At 45.9% G+C, this 18,412-nt stretch overlaps 1 protein-coding gene across 1 annotated transcript; it reads left to right on the top strand.

Moving 5' to 3' along the window:
* Nucleotides 1-353: 353 nt before the first annotated feature.
* LOC136331826 (zinc finger protein 805-like) lies at nucleotides 354-17,838 on the top strand. Its single transcript, XM_066270874.1, is given in 6 exon segments — nucleotides 354-623; nucleotides 3,563-3,689; nucleotides 10,501-10,596; nucleotides 13,099-14,613; nucleotides 14,616-14,654; nucleotides 14,657-17,838. Coding segments are annotated over 6 exon segments (1,920 nt in total). The 5' UTR covers nucleotides 354-593; the 3' UTR covers nucleotides 14,770-17,838.
* Nucleotides 17,839-18,412: the final 574 nt, after the last annotated feature.

Raw genomic sequence — 18,412 nt, 5'->3', positions numbered from 1 at the left:
TTATAGTGTATTCTTGTTGCCATGAATAAAATGTTTCCTTTATTTACGACGTTTTCTCCTGTTTATTTTTGTCCTTTTCATTGTAAAAAAGTGGGTCCCCTTCTATGCAACCAAATGTGACCTGACAGGTCTGACACGCGGCTGTCACCCTGGTGAGTCTTAAAGACAGAGAGCCCCAGACTCCAGCACAACACGGCAGCAATAGTTTGAGGAGCCAGACAACGTTCACACGATGGCTGTGCACCGCGCGTGCGCGGAGAAGCGATGGACCAATGACGGCACAGGACAGGGGCGTTCTCCGTTGAGAGGCGGGACTTCTGGTTTCTTGGCTGACGTAATCTGCGTGCGACGATTCCGTCCAGGCCGGCTGTAGGTTGGTGATCGCTGTTTGTGGCGCTTGGAAAATGGTCAGAAGACTAGTCTCCCGCGCCCCTCCGTCCCCTCGGAGCGCGTCGTGAGCCTCCCTGTCCGCGGGGAGGGTGACAGGCAGCGAGGTCACCCTGCGGGCAGGGAACGGTGACGGCCGCCCGAGCCCGCGGACCCCGCCTCGGTGGCCGGTTCTCTGGGTCCCGCTGTCTGTCCAGGGTCCCGTGATGGCGGCGGCCCGCGTGGACCCGGCTCGGGTGAGTGGACGGCGGGTGGGCCCTGTAGTTCTCGCCGGCGGTGCCGAGAGGGCTCCTGGGCGGGGTGGAGGCCCTGTCAGCCAGTGGATTCCTCTTCGTCCTTGTCGTTTAGTTCACGTGGAGCCGGCTTGTCGCTTCCCCTCCAGTCTCAGAACCCGAGTGACTGGACATGGGGACGGGGAACAGACAGAGCGGACGGGAAAACGACTCGGACCCACCGCCTGCAGCGGTCTGGCGGAGAAACCCACCCCTGACCTGCAGTGAACAACGCAGGAGGTCAGGCCCTGCAAGTGAGGCATACCGGCCTGCCCAGGGGGTGGCGCAGTGGATGGAGCATCGGACTGGGACGTGGAGGACCTAGGTTCGAGACCCCGAGGTCGCCGGCTTGAGCACGGGCTCGTCTGGTTTGAACAAGGCTCACCAGCTTGAACCCAAGGTCGCTGGCTTGAGCAAGGGGTCATTCAGCTCTGCTGGAGCCCCCCCCCCCCCCCCAGTCAAGGCACATATGAGAAAGCAGTCAATGAACTATGGAGCCGCAGTCAATGAACTATGGAGCCGCAAGGATGAATTGATGCTTCTTATCTCTCTTCTTCCTGTCTGTCTGTCCCTATATGTCCCTCTCTGTCTCTCTGTATGTCTCTGTCACACACAAAAAAAAGGTTTACCAAAAAGGTCACTATTTTTTTATTTTTTTATTTTTCTGAAGCTGGAAACTGGGAGGCTGTCAGACAGACTCCCACATGCGCCTGACCGGGATCCATCCGGCATGCCCACCAGGGGGCGATGCTCTGCTCATCCGGGGCCTCGCTCTGTCGCAACCAGAGCCACTCTAGCGCCTGGGGCAGAGGCCAAGGAGCAATCCCCAGCGCCTGGGCCATCTTTTGCTCCAATGGAGCCTTGGCTGCGGGAGGGGAAGAGAGAGACAGGGAGGAGGGAGGGGGTGGGGGGTGGAGAAGCAAATGAGCGCTTCTCCTATGTGCCCTGGCCCGGAATCGAACCCGGGTCCCCTGCACGCCAGGCCGACGCTCTACCTCTGAGCCAACCGGCCAGGGCCCCCTGGTTGTTTTTTTTTCTTTCCTTATCTACTATCCTAAATGTGCCCAATGATGTGAGTTTATTCAGCACTAGAAATGAGTAATATTGTAGGGTCCCTAAGTATGGACCACTTTATATACTAGGAGTCACCAAGTGTATAATTGGAATATTAAGTCATGAAAACTGACAGCCCTGAGGGGTAGCTCAGAGCATCGTACTAATAAACCAAGGCTTGATCCCTGGGCAGGGCATATACAAGAATCAATCAGTGAATGTATAAATAAGTTGAACAGCAGCTTAATGTTTTTCTCTCCCTTCTTCTCTTTCTCTTTCTCTAAAATCAAAGAAAATTAAATAAAGAAAGAAAGAAAATTAATAGAATGACGCTATAAAGCAAAGAGTGGTGAGCAGTGCAGGTATAGGTGAAAAAACACGCACTAGCGTCTGGAAGCATTTAAGTGATAGATCTGCAGTCGTGCGGCTGTGCATCTCAGAGCGGAGTGGCTGAATGATTTGTGTTTAATGAGTGGGTCTCGTCACCACAGGGCTGTGGTCCTGCACCTGCCAGACATTTGTCATGGAGGAGAGTGTGTAGTTGTGGTGGCAGCAGTCACATCAAGGCATATTCCATATGCCATATGAAGTGTGTTTAGTCATTTCACTGGTGAAAATGAGGATTTGAGAGCTGGGGACTTGTCTTGTGGGTTTGGAATCTTTGATTTTTCCCCTTTGTGAATTGTCTTGGCTGTTGACAACCAGACATCTGACTGCAAATATTTTTTCTTGTATTACCATATTTTTAGACAATGACTTGTGTAAGACAATAAATTTCTTCACTATAGATAAAAAAAAAAGAGCTAGAGACTTTTATTTATTTAGCTAGAGACTTTTAGTTAGTCACTCTAAGACATGAGATAACTGCCCTGGCCAGATAGCTTAGTTGGTTAGATCATCATCTTGAAACACAGGTTGCTGGTTCAATTCCCAGTCTGGGTACATAGACGAACAGATCGATGTTCCTGTCTCTCTCTCTCCTTCCTTTCCCCTCTCGCTAAAATCAATAAATAAAAATAAAAATAAAAAACATGATATAACGAATATGAAATGATATTGAATGTCAACTATAATTTTTTTTTTTATAAAGACAGAGTCAGAGAGAGATAGATAGGGACAGACAGACAGGAATGGAGAGAGATGAGAAGCATCAATCATCAGTTTTTTGTTGCAGCACCTTAGTTGTTCATTGATTGCTTTCTCATATGTGCCTTGACTGCGGGCCTTCAGCATACTGAGTAACCCCTTGCCCAAGCCAGCAACCTTGGGTCCAAGCTGGTGAGCTTTGCTCAAACCAGATGAACCCACGCTCAAGCTGACGACCTCAGGGTCTTGAACCTGGGTCCTCTGCATCCCAGTCTGACGTTCTATCCACTGCGCTACCATCTGGTTAGGCAAATGTCAATTATAATTGAAAATAAAAAAGTCGTCACGTGAAGCCCTCAGCATGGGGCAGGCACCTAGCAGGGCCAATGAGACTAAAGTTTATCTGTTAGTACCATTATTGATATTATTTTCTTTTTATTTCTTTTTTTTTTAAACAATTTTTATTTATTGATTTCAGAGAGAGAGAAATCAATAAATGAGTCTGCATCTTATAACCCAGGCGTCATTTCCATTGTCCTTTGTCTTTTTACAGTGGCTTCTGCATACGAGGCCTCTTCCTCTTATGCTGCTGTGTTGTGGCCAAAGCATTGCGCACCGTGCCATGAGGCCCAGCACAGAGCTCAGCCCTCATGGGGTGCTTGGTGCTCTGGGACTTGTCTGCTCCTTTGCCGTGACACAGAGCTGATCTCTGATCCCATCCCACAGCTCCAAGGCCAACTCTACATGTCTGTTTGACTTTCCAGGTGTCTGTGACCTTCAATGATGTGGCTGTGACTTTCACCCAGGAGGAGTGGGCACAACTGGGTCCGGCCCAGAGGACCCTGTACCAGGAGGTGATGCTGGAAAATTGCAGGCTCCTGGTGTCTCTGGGTAAGTGCTCCCCACTGCACAGGGGACACCTGCCTCTTTTATTCCACCTCCAGCTCCAGACCTGGCTGGTCTGGAAGGTCTGAGGAGCGTTCTTCCTCCTCCCCACAGCCTCAGCCATCTTCCAGACACACCTCTTCTCGCCTGGTCTCCCTGTGTCTCCTGGGCCAGAAACATAGTCTCCCTTTTGGTTTCAGAGTGTAGTGAGAGGAAAGGGGAGTGTTCCGCAGAACCCAAAGGCAGGAAGTCTGGTCAGGCATTTGAGGGACTGATACGAGAACAAGGATTCTGCCCTGGCTCCTGGATCTCCTGTCCTGGCTTCTCTGTCTGGGTCTGCTCATGTCACTCCATTCAGAATGGCTTTTCCGCCTCAGTGACTTTGTGACATTACGGGCCACCTCAGTGTCTGCTCTGTGTGGCCCCAGATACCTTGTTTCTACCTTAAAAGAAAAATTATGGCCTGACCAGGTGGTGGCGCAGTGCACAGAGCGTCGGACTGGGATGCCGAGGACCCAGGTTCGAGACCCCGAGGTTGCCAGCTTGAGCGTGGGCTCATCTGGTTTGAGCAAAAAGCTCACCATCTTAGACCAAGGTCACTGGGCAAGGGGTTACTCGGTCTGCTGAAGGCCCGCCCGCGGTCAAGGCACATATGAGAAAGCAATCGATGAACAACTAAGGTGTCGCAATACGCAAAAAAAAACCCTGATAATTGATGCTTCCCATCTCTCTGCGTTCCTGTCTGTCTGTCCCTGTCTGTCCCTCTCTCTGACTCTGTCTCTGTAAAAAAAAAAAAATTATGGTTCACGTTTTGTTGTGTGGTTGTTTTTTTGGGGTTTTTTTTTTTGTTTTGTTTTGTTTTGTATTTTTCTGAAGTTGGAAACGGGGAGGCAGTCAGACAGACTCCTGCATGCGCCCGACCGGGATCCACCCGGCATACCCACCAGAGGGCGATGCTCTGCCACAATCAGAGCCATTCTAGCGCCTGAGGCAGAGGCCACAGAGCCATCCTCAGCACCCGGGCAAACTCTGCTCCAATGGAGTCTCGGCTGCAGAGAGGAAGAGAGAGACAGAGAGGAAAGAGATGGGGAGGGGTGGAGAAGCAGATGGGTGCACCTTCTGTGTGCCCTGGACGGGAATCGAACCTATGACTCCTGCACGCCACGCCGACACTCTACCACTGAGCAAACCGGCCAGGGCTGTGTGGTTGTTTTTTTTGGTGCTTTGTTTGTTTGTATTTTTCTGAAGTGAGAAGCAGATTGGCAGAGACAGGCTCCCGCATGCACCCGACTGGGATCCACCCGGCATGCCCACCAGGGGGCAATGCTCTGCCCATCTGGGGCATTGCCCTGTTGGAACCAGAGCCATTCTACTGCCTGAGGCGGAGGCCATGGAGCCATCTTCATCACCTGGGCTAACTTTGTTCCAATGGAGCCTTGGCTGCAGGAGGGAAAGAGAGACAGAAAGAAAGGAGCGGGGGAAGGGTGGAGAAGCAGATCGGCGCTTCTCCTGTGTGCCCTGGCTGGGAATTGAACCTGGGACTTCCACATGCTGGGCCAGTGCTCTACCACTAAGTCAACCAACCAGGGCCTATTGTTTGTATTTTTTATAGTCAGAGACACAGATAGGAAGAGTGAGAGATTAGAAGCATCAACTCGTAGTTGTGGCACCTTAGTTGTTCATTGATTGTTGTGTCATATGTGCCCTGACCTGGAGCTACATCTGAGTCAGTGATCCGTTGCTCAAGCCAATGACCTTGGGGTTTCCAACGTGAGTCCTCAGCATCCCAGGTTGACACTGTCTACTGCGCCACCACCTGGTCAGACTGTCACAAAATGTTTAAAATGAAATGTCCAGTATCTGGCCCTGCTGACCTTATCGCTTACTCTCATTCACATGCTTTCCCTGAGCTCACGCTACTCTAGTTACGCTGGGCTTTCTGCTCCCTCCAGGTGCATGTAACTGCCCTGGGCCTTGGCACGGACTGTTCTATCTGTCTCGCGAGACAGATTGGGCAGTTCAGCTTTTCACGTGGTTGCTCCATTTCATCCTAGTCATTACCTCCTCGTCAGCTGTTTCCTGCCCAGAAAATCTCATGGAGGCTCTTCCCCTGTTCCCCTTGCTTTCTTCACCACACTGTTCATATCTTCCTAAGTCTGTGGTTCTCGTCCAAGGACAGTGTTGTTCCCCAAGGGATACTGGCCATGTCTGCCATCATTTTTGGTCACAGCTGGGATGAAGAGGCTTCAGCTCTCTAGTAGGTGGTACCCTGTGATGCTGGTAACCATTGTTACGATGCACAAGACACACACTCTTCCTCCTCACCCCCCCCCCCCCCAATATTTTCTGGACCTGACCAGCTAGCTCAGCAGTAGAGCATCGGCCTAGTGTATGGAGGTCCCAGGTTTGATTCCCAGCCAGGGCACACAGGAGAAGCTCCCATCTGCTTCTCCACCCTTCCCCCTCTCCTTTCTATCTGTCTTTTCCCCTCCGGCAGCCAAAGCTCCATTGAAGCAAAGTTGGCCCAGGTGCTGAGGATGGCTCACCTCAGGTGCTAGAATGGCTCCGATTGCAGCGGAGCAACACTCCAGATGGGTAGAGAATTGCCCCCTGGTGGACATGCCAGGTGGATTTTGGTCGGGCGCATGCAGGAGTCTGTCTCTCTGTCTCCCCGCTTCTCACTTCAGAAAAATAAATACAAAAAAAAGAATTTTCTGGACCTAAATGATAGTAAGGCAGAGACTGAGAAACCCTGTTTGGAGGATGCATGGACACTTTTTTGGGGGGTTGAGAGACACCCTGAGGAAGCTGTTCCTTTATCCTGTCTTGTACCTGCCTCCTGATTGTTCTGGAGAGAAAATCTGGATTCCCTGCTGAATTTTAATCCCCACCCGCTACCTGTGGTTCATTTTCTGTTTTCAGCAGAGAGAGGGTACATCGCCAATCTTCTTGCTGTCCTTACAGGTCAACCTGCCAGCAAGAAAAGTGACTGTTTCTTATTTACCGGAGTGACACAGGCTTCCCTTTTTAAAAAGATCGAAGAAAAAAGAAAACGTTGGTTACTTTAATGAAAAGTGGTTAATAGAGTCACAGCTCGCACAGGTCCTTTTAGCACTGGCTGCCTGTCCGGCTGATTCAGCACCTTCTCATAGCGCTGTGGTCCTTAGCAACGGCAGGAACACTGGGCCCTTGCAGGGAGTCCCTCACACAGCTTAACCTACTCAGTGTAGAACACACACCTTCAGGGTTTTTAAACATTAATTTAGTTAATGAACTATTTAATTTTATCTTTTTTTTTTTTTTTTTTTGTATTTTTCTGAAGCTGGAAACGGGGAGAGACAGACAGACTCCCGCATGCGCCCGACCGGGATCCACCCGGCACGCCCACCAGGGGCTACACTCTGCCCACCAGGGGGCGATGCTCTGTCCCTCCGGGGGGCGTCGCTCTGCCGCGACCAGAGCCACTCTAGCGCCTGGGGCAGAGGCCAAGGAGCCATCCCCAGCGCCCGGGCCATCTTTGCTCCAATGGAGCCTTGGCTACGGGAGGGGAAGAGAGAGACAGAGAGGAAGGGGGGGGTGGAGAAGCAAATGGGCGTTTCTCCTATGTGCCCTGGCCGGGAATCGAACCCGGGTCCCCCGCACGCCAGGCCGATGCTCTACTGCTGAGCCAACCGGCCAGCGCAGTGAACTATTTAATTTTAGAGAGAGGGCCTGACCAGGCGGTGGCGCAGTGGATAGAGCGTCGGACTGGGATGCGGAAGGACCCAGGTTCGAGACCCCGAGGTCGCCAGCTTGAGTGCGGGCTCATCTGGCTTGAGCAAAGAGCTCACCAGCTTAGACCCAAGGTCCCTGGCTCCAGCAGGGGGTTACTCGGTCTGCTGAAGGCCCGCGGTCAAGGCACATGTGAGAAAGCAATCAATGAACAACTAAGAAGTCGCAATGCGCAACGAGAAACTGATGATTGATGCTTCTCATCTCTCTCCATTCCTGTCTGTCTGTCCCTGTCTATCTCTGCCTCTGTAAAAAAAAAAAAAAAAAAAAATTTTAGAGAGAGGAAGGCAGAGAGAGAAACAGTCAGAAACATGAATCTGTTCCTGTACATGCCCTGACTGGGAATCAAACCCACAACTTCTGCGTATCACGATCAACACTCTTAACCAACTCAGCTATCCAGCCGAGGCTTCTTCAGTTTTTGAAGCTCTCCTCTGTAATTTTCTTTCTGTAGCAATCCTTTTTGCATGAAATGTTAAAGACTAGATAGTTGATGTTTCTGTAAATCTCTCTGTGTGACTAGATCACTGTGAGATTCTCAGTTTTATTACTTTTTAAGAGTTCATGAATTGCTCAAGTCTGCAGTCAGGGAGTCAGTCCCTCCCACCAGCTCCTGTTCCTGGAGGGTGAATCTTCATGCTCATGTTTCGACCTCACCACCATCTTTTTCTAGGTCTCAGTCTGCTGGTCTCACACAAGAGTGTTTTCTGTTTCTTCCTTAGTGGAGTGTTTGGGCAACAATTGTCTGTCTGGAGCCAAATGGATGGGGTTCAGTCCAACTTTTCTCAAAAACTGTGTGGTCTTAGGGTCCTGACCAGCTAACTCAGTGCTAGGGCATCAGGCTGGCATGTGGAAGTTCTGGGTTCGATTCCCGGCTGGGGCTCACAGGAGAAGCACCCATCTGCTTGTTCACCTTTCCACCTCTACTTTCTCTCGATCTCTCTCTTCCCCTCCCACAGCCAAGACTCCATTGGAGCGAAATTGGCCTGGGTGTTGGGCTGAGATGGCTCCATGGCCTCCACCTCAGGTGCTAGAATAGCTCCGGCCGCAATGAAGCAATGCCTGGTGGGCATGCCAGTTGGATCCTGGTGAGGCGCATGCGGGAGTCTGTCTCTCTGCCTCCTCGCTTCTCACTTCAGAAAAATACAAAAAAAAAAACACCAAAACCCAAACCACACAACTTTTTGGCCTTGCCTGACCAGGTGGTAGCACAGTGGATAGAGTATTGGACTGGGACGCAGAGGACCCAGGTTCGAAACCCGAGGTCACCTTGAGCAAGGGGTCACTGGCTCTACTGTAGCCTCCCAGTCAAGGTACATATGAGAAAGCAATCAATGAACAACTAAGGTGCCACAAAGAATTGATGCTTCTCATACCTCTCTATCTCTCTGTCCCTGTCTATACCCCCCCCCCCCATCACTCACTTAAAAAAAAAAAAGAAAGAAAGAAAACTGTGCGGCCTTACCCTGGCCTAGGCTAGAAGCTCAGTTGGTTAGAACATTATCCCCATATACACTAGGTTGTGGGTTTGATCCCCAGTCAGGGCTCATACAGCAGTCAGCCAACGAATGCTTAAAGAAGTGGAACAACAAAGTGATGTTTCTCCTCCCCCTCTTTCCCTTTCCCACTCTCCCTCCTCACCCTCATGCCCAGGCGCAGCACCTTCTAGAGCAGAGCTGTGCAGCTTTATGGTAAAACAGCTCGGACAGCAGAGAAAGAAGGCTAGACCTGGGTTTTCATATTGGCTCTGCTGCCCAGCGCTTCTGTTCTCTTTGGAAAATCATGTTATCTGTTTGAGCCTTTTTTCTTTTTCTTTAAAATGGGGCTGATCACAGCACATACTTTTAATAGTGCTAGGAGAAACCCCGAGATAGAATCCTCATTCCGTCTGTGGTCTGTATGAAGAACAATGTAAAACTTTGATTAGGATCTATGTGCCTGACCTGTGGTGGCGCAGTGGGATAAAGCGTTGACCTGGAACACTGAGGTCGCCAGTTCGAAACCTTGGGCTTGCCTGGTCAAGGCACATATGGGAGTTGATGCTTCCTGCTCCTCCCCTTTCTCTCTCTCTCTGTCTCTCTCTCTCAACTCCTCTCTCTCTAAAAAAAAAAAAAAAAATCAATAAAAAAGGATCTATGAAAATACCTAGGTCAGTGAAGACACAAACCTTGTTTTGTTTGAAAAGAGTCACTATTTTAAGTATGTCAGGGTTTTTTTTAATGTTTTTTTTTATTTTTTACTGAGAGGAGGGGAGTAGATACAGACTCCCACATGCACCCCGACTGAGACCCACCCGACATGCCCACCAGGGGGAGTTGCTCTGTTGCTGCTGGAGCCATTCTAGAGCCTGGGGCAGAGGCTATCCTCCAGGGGTCTCCAAACTTTTTACACAGGGGGCCAGTTCACTGTCCCTCAGACCATTGGAGGGCTGCCAAATACAGTGGTCCTCTCACTGACCACCAATGAAAGAGGTGCCCCTTCCAGAAGTGCAGTGGGGGCTGGATAAATGGCCTCGGGGCTGCATTGCGGCCCGCGGGCCATAGTTTGGGGACGCCTGCCTATGCCGTGCCTGTGCCCGTGCCCGGGGCCAACTTGTTCTAATTCAGCCTTGACTGTAGGACGGGGAGTAGAAGAGAAAGAGAGAGAGAAGCGAGAGGGAGAGGGGTGGAGAAGCAGATGAGCACCTCTCCTGTGTGCCCTGACCAGGAATTGAACCCGGGACTTCCACATGCTGGGCCAATGCTCTACCACTGAGTCAACCAGCTAGGGCTAGGATGTCAGTTGTTTAATTCATTTCAATTTTGAAACAATATAACATGTTTGAATTGCTGAACCTGTGATTATACTCTATATAATTTTTGACATTGTATTAGAAATAACAACTCTATGTTAGTATGAGAGATATTTGTTACCCAGGTCACATGTCATTGTATGGATGGGAACAGCTTCATTTGGAGGTCTTGTCCACATCTGGACATCCCAGACTAGATTGAGAGGTTTTATTTCCTTTCATAAAAATGCTTTTGTCCTCTTTCTATATGAACAGGGTGTCCTGTTCCCAGACCTGAGCTGATCAACCATTTAGAGCCCGGGCCGGAGCCATGCATGGTGAAGGAAGACCTTTCCCAGAGCCCCTGTCCAGGTAGGAGCCACGATGTGTGCACTGGAGGAACCTGCAGCCTTGAGACCTTCAGGAGACCACTGGTCATGGATCCCCGGGGTGAGAGAGCAAGAGAAACATTGATTTATTCCACTTACATATGCATTGGTTAATTGTTGTAAGTGCCCTGACCAGGGACAGAACCTACAACCTTAGTGTATCACAACAATGCTCTAACCAAGTGAGCTACCAGGGCAGGGCCTTCAATTTTTTTCCTATCTTTTGTCTGGTTGTTTTATTATTGTATTATTGAGAATAGGGTATTAAACCCTTTGTCTGTTATTGTAGAACTGTCTCTTTCTCCTTCTCATTCTGTCACTTTTTTCCATTGATTTGAGAGGGAAGGGAAGAAAGAGAGAGAAGTATCAACTCATGTTCCACTTAGTTGTGCACCCATTGATTGCTTCTCATATGTGCCTTTACTGGGGCTCAAACCAGTAGCCTCGTGGTTGAGCCAGTGCCCTTGGGATCGAGCCAGTGACCTCAGCGCTCCAAGACAACATTTCGTCCACTGCATAACTGGCCAGTTCGTGATTCATTTATTTTGAAGAGCTGTTGATACATATATGTGTTTAAAAGATTTGTGTTTTTGTTATATTATGCCTTTTATTAATACAGTCATGCTCCACAAAAGAACATTTCAGTCAGTGATGAACTGCAGAACAATGGTGGTCCCGTAAGATTATAATTTCAGCCCTGGCTGGTTGGCTCAGTGGTAGAGCGTCGGCCTGGCGTGTGGAAGTCTCAGGTTCAATTTCCAGTCAGGGCAAACACAGGAGAAACACCCATCTGCTTCTCCACCCCTCACCCTCCTCTCTCATTCTCTCTCCCTCTTCCTCTCCCTTTCTCTACCTTTCCCTCACTCTCTTATTTTCTCGCAGCCATGGCTCAAACGGTTTGAGCAAGTTGGCTCTGGGCACTGAGAATGGCTCCATAGCCTTGCCCCGGTGCTAAAATGGTTCTGTTGCTGAGCAACAGAGCAGCGGCCCCAGATGGCCTGAGCCTCACCCTATAGGGGCCTTGCCAGGTGGAGTCCAGTCAGGGCACACATCGGAGTCTGTCTCTGTCTCCCTGCCTCTCACTTAATAAAAAATAAATAAATAAAATTTAAAAAGATTATAATTTTAATATAATCATTTATAGCATACTTTTTTTATTATTATACCATATTTTCATTGTATCTTTTCTATGTTTAGATATGTTTAGGCACATAAATACTTAACCATTGTTAAGTATTTGCAACTTGTCTGCAGTATTCAGTACAGTACCATGCGTGTAGGTTGTAGCCTAGGAGCAGTAGGCTATGTCTCATAGTATAGGTGTATAGCAGAATATAACTTCTAGGTTTGTGTATGTGCGTTCTATGATGTATCAGTTTAGTTGTTCATTGATTGCTTCTCATATGTGTCTTTACAAGGGGCCTCATGTCAAGCCAGTGACCCCTTGCTCAAGCCATTGACCCTTGGACTCAAGGCAGTGATTTGGGATTATGTTGATGACTCTATGCTCAATCCAGCGAGCCTGCACTCAAGCTGGTGACCTCAGGGTTTAAAACCTGAGATGTCAGTCACCCGTCAGGCTCTTCAGTCTCTTTTGTTCCTATTTCAGATATGATAATTTTCGTTCTCCTATCTTCAGGTTTGCTGATTATTCTTCTTGCTCACATCTTTCTTCACTGTGGCACAGTGGATAGAACTTCAACCTGGATGCTGAGGTTCCAAGTGTGAAACCCCAAGGTCTCCTCTCCGTATTGAGTCTGGGCTCATCTGGCTTGAGAGCAGGATCACAGACATGATCCCATGATAACTTGCTTGAGGCTAATGTCACTGGCTTGAGCCACATGGGTTCCTGGCTCAGCTGGAGCCCCCAGTCAAGGCACGTATTAGAAGCAATCAGTGAACAACTAAAATGATGCAACTACGAGTTGATGCTTCTCATCTCTCTCCTTCCCTTCTCTCTCTCTCTTAAAAAAAAATCCTAATGTCTGTCTTGTAAATTTTTTGTTTTCACTTATACATTTCTGTTTCAGAAATTCTTTTTTGGATCCTTTTTATTTATTTTTTTTGTATTTTTCTGAAGTGAGAAGCAGAGAGGAGAGAAACAGACTTCCACATGTGCCAGACTGGGATCCACCTGGCATGCCTACCAGGGTGCGATGCTCTGCCCACCTGGGGTGTTGTTCCGTTGTAACGGGAGCCATTGTATGCCAGTGGCAGAGGCCATGGAGCCATCCTCAGCGCCCAGGCCAACTTTGCTCCAGTAGAGCCATGGCTGCGGGACGGGAAGAGAGAGATAGAGAGGAAGGAGAGGGGGAAGGGTGGGAAGCAGATGAGTGCTTCTCCTGTGTGCCCCGGCTGGGAATCGAACCTGGGACTTCCATACGCCAGGCCAACGCTCTATCATTGAGCCAACTGGCCAGGCCCTTATTTTTTTTACTATGTTGGCTTTACTAACAGTCTCTGTTGTATAATGGATTTGTTTCAGGTGAGAAAGGACATCCCAGGACCCCAGGACCTACTACTTGTGAGCCTGCCCTGTGTGAGGGTGCCTCACTTGAGGAACAACTAATAGAAGAAGCTGAATCCCCAGAAGACTTCCAGGTGGACCAAACCAGGGATGAGGGTGGGCCATTGGAATTGCAAGAAGGACTGTTGAAATCAGAGACAGAGCCACAAAAGGAAAAGCTTCCTAGAAAATCCAGCTCTGAACATGGCAGCTTAGGGACAGCTAATGGGGTATGTTCAAGGATGTTGCAGGAGCCAGTCCCTCCCGGAGGGGCTGTTCTTGACCATGACTCACGTGACTTAGGTAAAGATTCCATGGTTCAGGAAGAGGAAAATACCTTTAAATGCAACGAATGTGGGAAAGTATTTAACAAGAAACGCCTCCTTGCTCGACATGAGAGGATTCACTCAGGAGTGAAGCCCTACGAATGCACTGAATGTGGGAAAACCTTCAGTAAGAGCACTTACCTCCTTCAGCACCACATGGTCCACACAGGGGAGAAGCCGTATAAGTGCATGGAGTGTGGCAAGGCCTTCAACCGTAAGTCACACCTTACACAACACCAGCGGATTCACAGTGGAGAGAAGCCCTATAAGTGCAACGAATGTGGAAAGGCCTTCACCCACCGCTCGACTTTTGTCTTGCATAACAGGAGCCACACGGGAGAAAAACCCTTTGTCTGCAAGGAATGTGGAAAAGCCTTTCGAGACAGGCCAGGTTTCATCCGACACTACATCATCCACAGCGGAGAGAATCCCTATGAGTGCTTCGAGTGTGGCAAGGTCTTCAAACACAGATCGTACCTCATGTGGCACCAACAGACTCACACCGGGGAGAAGCCCTACGAGTGCACCGAGTGTGGGAAAGCCTTCTGCGAGAGCGCCGCCCTCATTCACCACTACGTCATCCACACGGGAGAAAAGCCCTTTGAGTGCCTCGAGTGTGGGAAGGCCTTCAACCACAGGTCCTACCTCAAGAGGCACCAGCGGATCCACACCGGGGAGAAGCCATATGTGTGTGGGGAGTGTGGGAAGGCCTTTACCCACTGCTCCACCTTTATCTTGCATAAGAGGGCCCACACTGGAGAGAAACCTTTTGAGTGTAAAGAATGTGGGAAGGCCTTTAGCAACCGGGCAGACCTCATTCGACACTTCAGCATCCACACTGGAGAGAAGCCCTATGAGTGCGGTGAGTGTGGGAAGGCCTTCAACCGCAGGTCAGGCCTCACCCGGCACCAGAGGATTCACAGTGGAGAGAAGCCCTACGAATGCATGGAATGTGGGAAAACCTTCTGCTGGAGCACTAACCTTATCCGACACTCTATTATCCACACTGGAGAGAAGCCCTATGAGTGCAGTGAGTGTGGGAAGGCCTTCAGTCGTAGCTCATCCCTGAGTCAGCATCAGAGGGTTCATACTGGGAGAAACTCTGTCAGTGTCACAGAAGTGGGAAAACCCTTCACAAGTGGGCAGTCCTCAGTCAACCTCCAAGAACTCCTGCTGGGGAAAGACTTTTTGAATGTAAACTCTGTGGGAAATGTTCTGCAGGAAGAAACATCTTACGCAGAACCTAATCATTCGTACCAAAGAGAAACCCCCCAATTTTCTTCCTTATGAGAAATCCTGTTGTGGGATATCAGTGGTCATCTAATGAGTCATATTAGAAATGGACCCCACCTAGAGCCTTATTCTGCATCTGAGAACTCGTTCAGGAGAGAGATTCAGTGGTCATTAGGCACTTAGAAAACCTTCAGCTATATCTTTCTCCTTAGTTTACACTGCACTGCTATCTCAGGAATTTTTTCTTTACAAAGAAAAAGAAGGGAGAGACAAGAGAAAATGAACTACATCCAGTTTCTTTTAGACTCCTTGTCATGCCTATGTCACTTTGTCGTGGAATTCTTAGTTTCTTTGGCAAGAGAGGTGTTTCAGAGGTCAAGGACCTAGGGTCTCTATGTGTCTTGTACATACATTCATTGCTGTCCAGAGTGTGACAGTTGAGGGCAGGTCTGGAAACTCATTGAACATTGTCTCTGTTCTAAAATATTGTCTCTCCCCTTATGGAGCTTAATTTTTGTGAGACATATGAAGGCTTGAACTATCAAACACCTTTCTGTTTGAGGAGATAAGAGTGCACATATGAACAGTCATACTTTATTAGCTCTGTTTAAGGCTTTGATTTTTAAAGAACAAAACTTTTCTTCATGTGGTTTTAAAGACATAATATTTAGACATTTTCTTGGACCTGTATTATTATTGGTTTACTTGGTTGCTATTGTTATATGCTAAAATTTTTAATTGAGTAAAGTGATTCTTCTCTCTATCGTTTTTATTTAAATCTTATCACTCCTGGTTACTTTGAATTTATATATAAAGATTTAGATATGCTTGATATTTTTTACCAAAAAAAAAAAATCTATCAAATTTTGATAAAGATTGAGTTAAATTGGCAGATCAATTTGTTGAGAATAGGCATCTTTACTGTATTGGGTCTTCCAGTTATTTAACATGGTATATCTTTAGAATGATTTATTTCATTACTGTTTTATAAATTTCATTAACAGGTCTTGTACAACTTTTATAAATCTTTGATAGTATACAGATACATTTAATGATTTTTGGATGTCATTTTGGCATCCTGCAAACTTGCTGAAGTGTAACCATTTATTTTGATAGAATGCTTGGAATTTTTCTATATAGAAGTATAATTTGCAAATAGAGATAGTTTTCTTCTCATCTGTATATCTTTTTTTTTTCTTGTCTTATTATACTAAGATTTCCAATGTAATGTTGAATAGTACTGAGAAAGATATCTTTATCTGGTTCCTGATATTAGTGGAAAATACTCAGTTTTGTCACCATTACGTATGATGTTTTTCTTAAGGTTTTCTTCATAGAGGTCTCTTAAGTTTAGAAGGTTTCCTATATTTCTAATTTGCTGAATTTTTTCATTATTTTGAATGGGCTTTGAATTTTGTTAAATGCTTTTTCTCTGTCAGTTGATATAACCATGTATTTTTTTTTTTCTGACACTTACTGATATGATGTTTTGAATGTTGAACCAGCTTTGTATCCTTGGAATAAGCCCCATTTGGTCATGGAGTGTAATTATTTTTATATATTACAGTATTCAATATTTTAGTATTTTTATTAAGTAAGATTTTCTCCATTTTCATGAAAGATAATATTTAGGTTTTGTGTGGGTTTTTTGTACTTTCATTCTTGGGTTTTGTTTGTTTGTTTTTTACTGACAATGTCTGGTTTTGGTGTATAGGTGATACTGGCCTCCCAACATGTATTGAGAATTGTTCCTTCTCTTGTTGTTCAGAAGACTGTGTAAAATTGGATTTATTTGTTCTTTTAATGTTTGGTAGCATTCTCCAGTGAACTATTTAGTCCTGGAGTTTATTATTTTGGATCTTTTTTAATTATGTATTTATTTTATTTAATATGGATAGAATTATTTAGAGTATTTCATATTGGATGAATTTCCATTGTTTATCCTTTTATAGGAATTATTCCATTTCACCTAAATTTTTTTATTTGCTTCAAGTATTCCTTTATTACTCTTTTGATAGCAGTAGAAGCTGTTTATATACTGTTTTTTGGAAATGTTTCAGCTTTCTTCTTATCTTTGTCAATTTTCTTAGTATTTATCACTTTTTGGATTATTCAAATATTCAAAGAACCAGCACTTTATATTAGTTTTTGCTCCGCTATCTTTCTAATTTTACTGATTTTATGATCTTAATTCTATTCTTTTTTCTACTTGCTTTGGTTGTATTATCCCCTGTAGTTTCTTTCTTGTATTTCTCTGTAGTTTTTTGAGGGGGTGCTTAGATTATTGACTTTAGCCTGACCTGTGGTGGCGCAATGGATAAAGCTTTGACCTGAAAATGCTGAGGTCGCCGGTTCAAAACCTTGGGCTTGCCTGGTCAAGGCACATATGAGAGTTGATGCTTCCAGCTCCTCCCCACTTCTTTCTCTCTGTCTATTTCTCCTCTCTCTCTTTCTCTCTCTCTGTCTCTCTCTCTCCCTCTCTCCTTTCTAAAAATGAATAAATAAAATAAGATTATTGACTTTAGTTTTACTTTTCCAATGTAAGCTTTAAATTCTATCATTTTTCTTCAAAGCACTGTTGTAGCTTCATTTCGCAAATTATAATGTTTTAATTACATTTCATTCTGTTCTAAATATTTTTATTTTTCAGACTTTCCATGGATTATTTACAAATACGTTGTTTACTTTTTTTGTGTTTGGTATATTTTCATGTTCTCTTTTTGTTATTGGTTTCTAGTTTGTTGTGTGTTTGATCTGGCTAGTTAAATTTGTTGTGGTTTCTTTTATGATCCATGATAATAGTCTACCTTGATGAATCTTCTGTAAGGCTGCTTGAAAAAAAATGTGTTTTCTACTGTTGTTGGATGGGGTTTCTGTAAATGTCTACACTGTCCTGTTGGTTGAAGATGTTATTCAGATATTCTATATCCGTGCTGATTTTCTGTGTAATATTTCTATCAGTAGCTGAAAGAGGGGTGTTGAAGTCCTGCAATGTAATTATGGAATTGTTTCTCTTTTAAGTTTATCAGTTTTTGATTCATGTATTTCAAAGCTCTGTTTGGTGCATACACATTTAGGATCGCTATGGCATCTTGGTCTGTTGACTCTCTTATCTTTATTTAATGCCCCTTTTTGCCCTGTACATTTTCTTTACTTTGAAGTATACTTTATCTGACATTAATATAGTCTCTATTTCATTTTTTGGTTAATGTTTGCATAGTTTTATTTTCCCATAATTTCATTTTCAACCATATTTCTATCATATTTGAAGTAAGTTTCTGCGAATAGCATATACTTGGGTCTTTTTCTTTTCATCTTTTTTACCAATTTCTGGTTTTAAATTGGTATATTTTGACCTTTTATATTTAATATTATTTTTTATGTTAGGGTTTAAGTCTGCCATTTTATGATTTTTTTGTGTGTGTTTGTTCTCTGTTTATTGTTCCTGTTGTTTTGACTACCTATGGGTTTTACATATATTCTTAGAATTCCATTTGATATACCTATGATGTTTTTGAGTATATCATTTTATATTTTTGTGATTACTTTTGTTTTTTATTTATTTATTTTATTTATTTATTTATTTTTTTTGTATTTCTCTGAAGTTGGAAACGGGGAGAGACAGACAGACTCCCGCATGCGCCCGACCGGGATCCACCCAGCACGCCCACCAGGGGGCGTTGCTCTTTTGCTACCAGAGCCACTCTAGCGCCTGGGGCAGAGGCCAAGGAGCC

The sequence above is a fragment of the Saccopteryx bilineata genome, chromosome 3, assembly GCF_036850765.1.
Source record: "Saccopteryx bilineata isolate mSacBil1 chromosome 3, mSacBil1_pri_phased_curated, whole genome shotgun sequence".
NCBI classification, from domain to species: domain Eukaryota; kingdom Metazoa; phylum Chordata; class Mammalia; order Chiroptera; family Emballonuridae; genus Saccopteryx; species Saccopteryx bilineata.
This window is presented reverse-complemented; position numbering and strand designations above follow the sequence as displayed.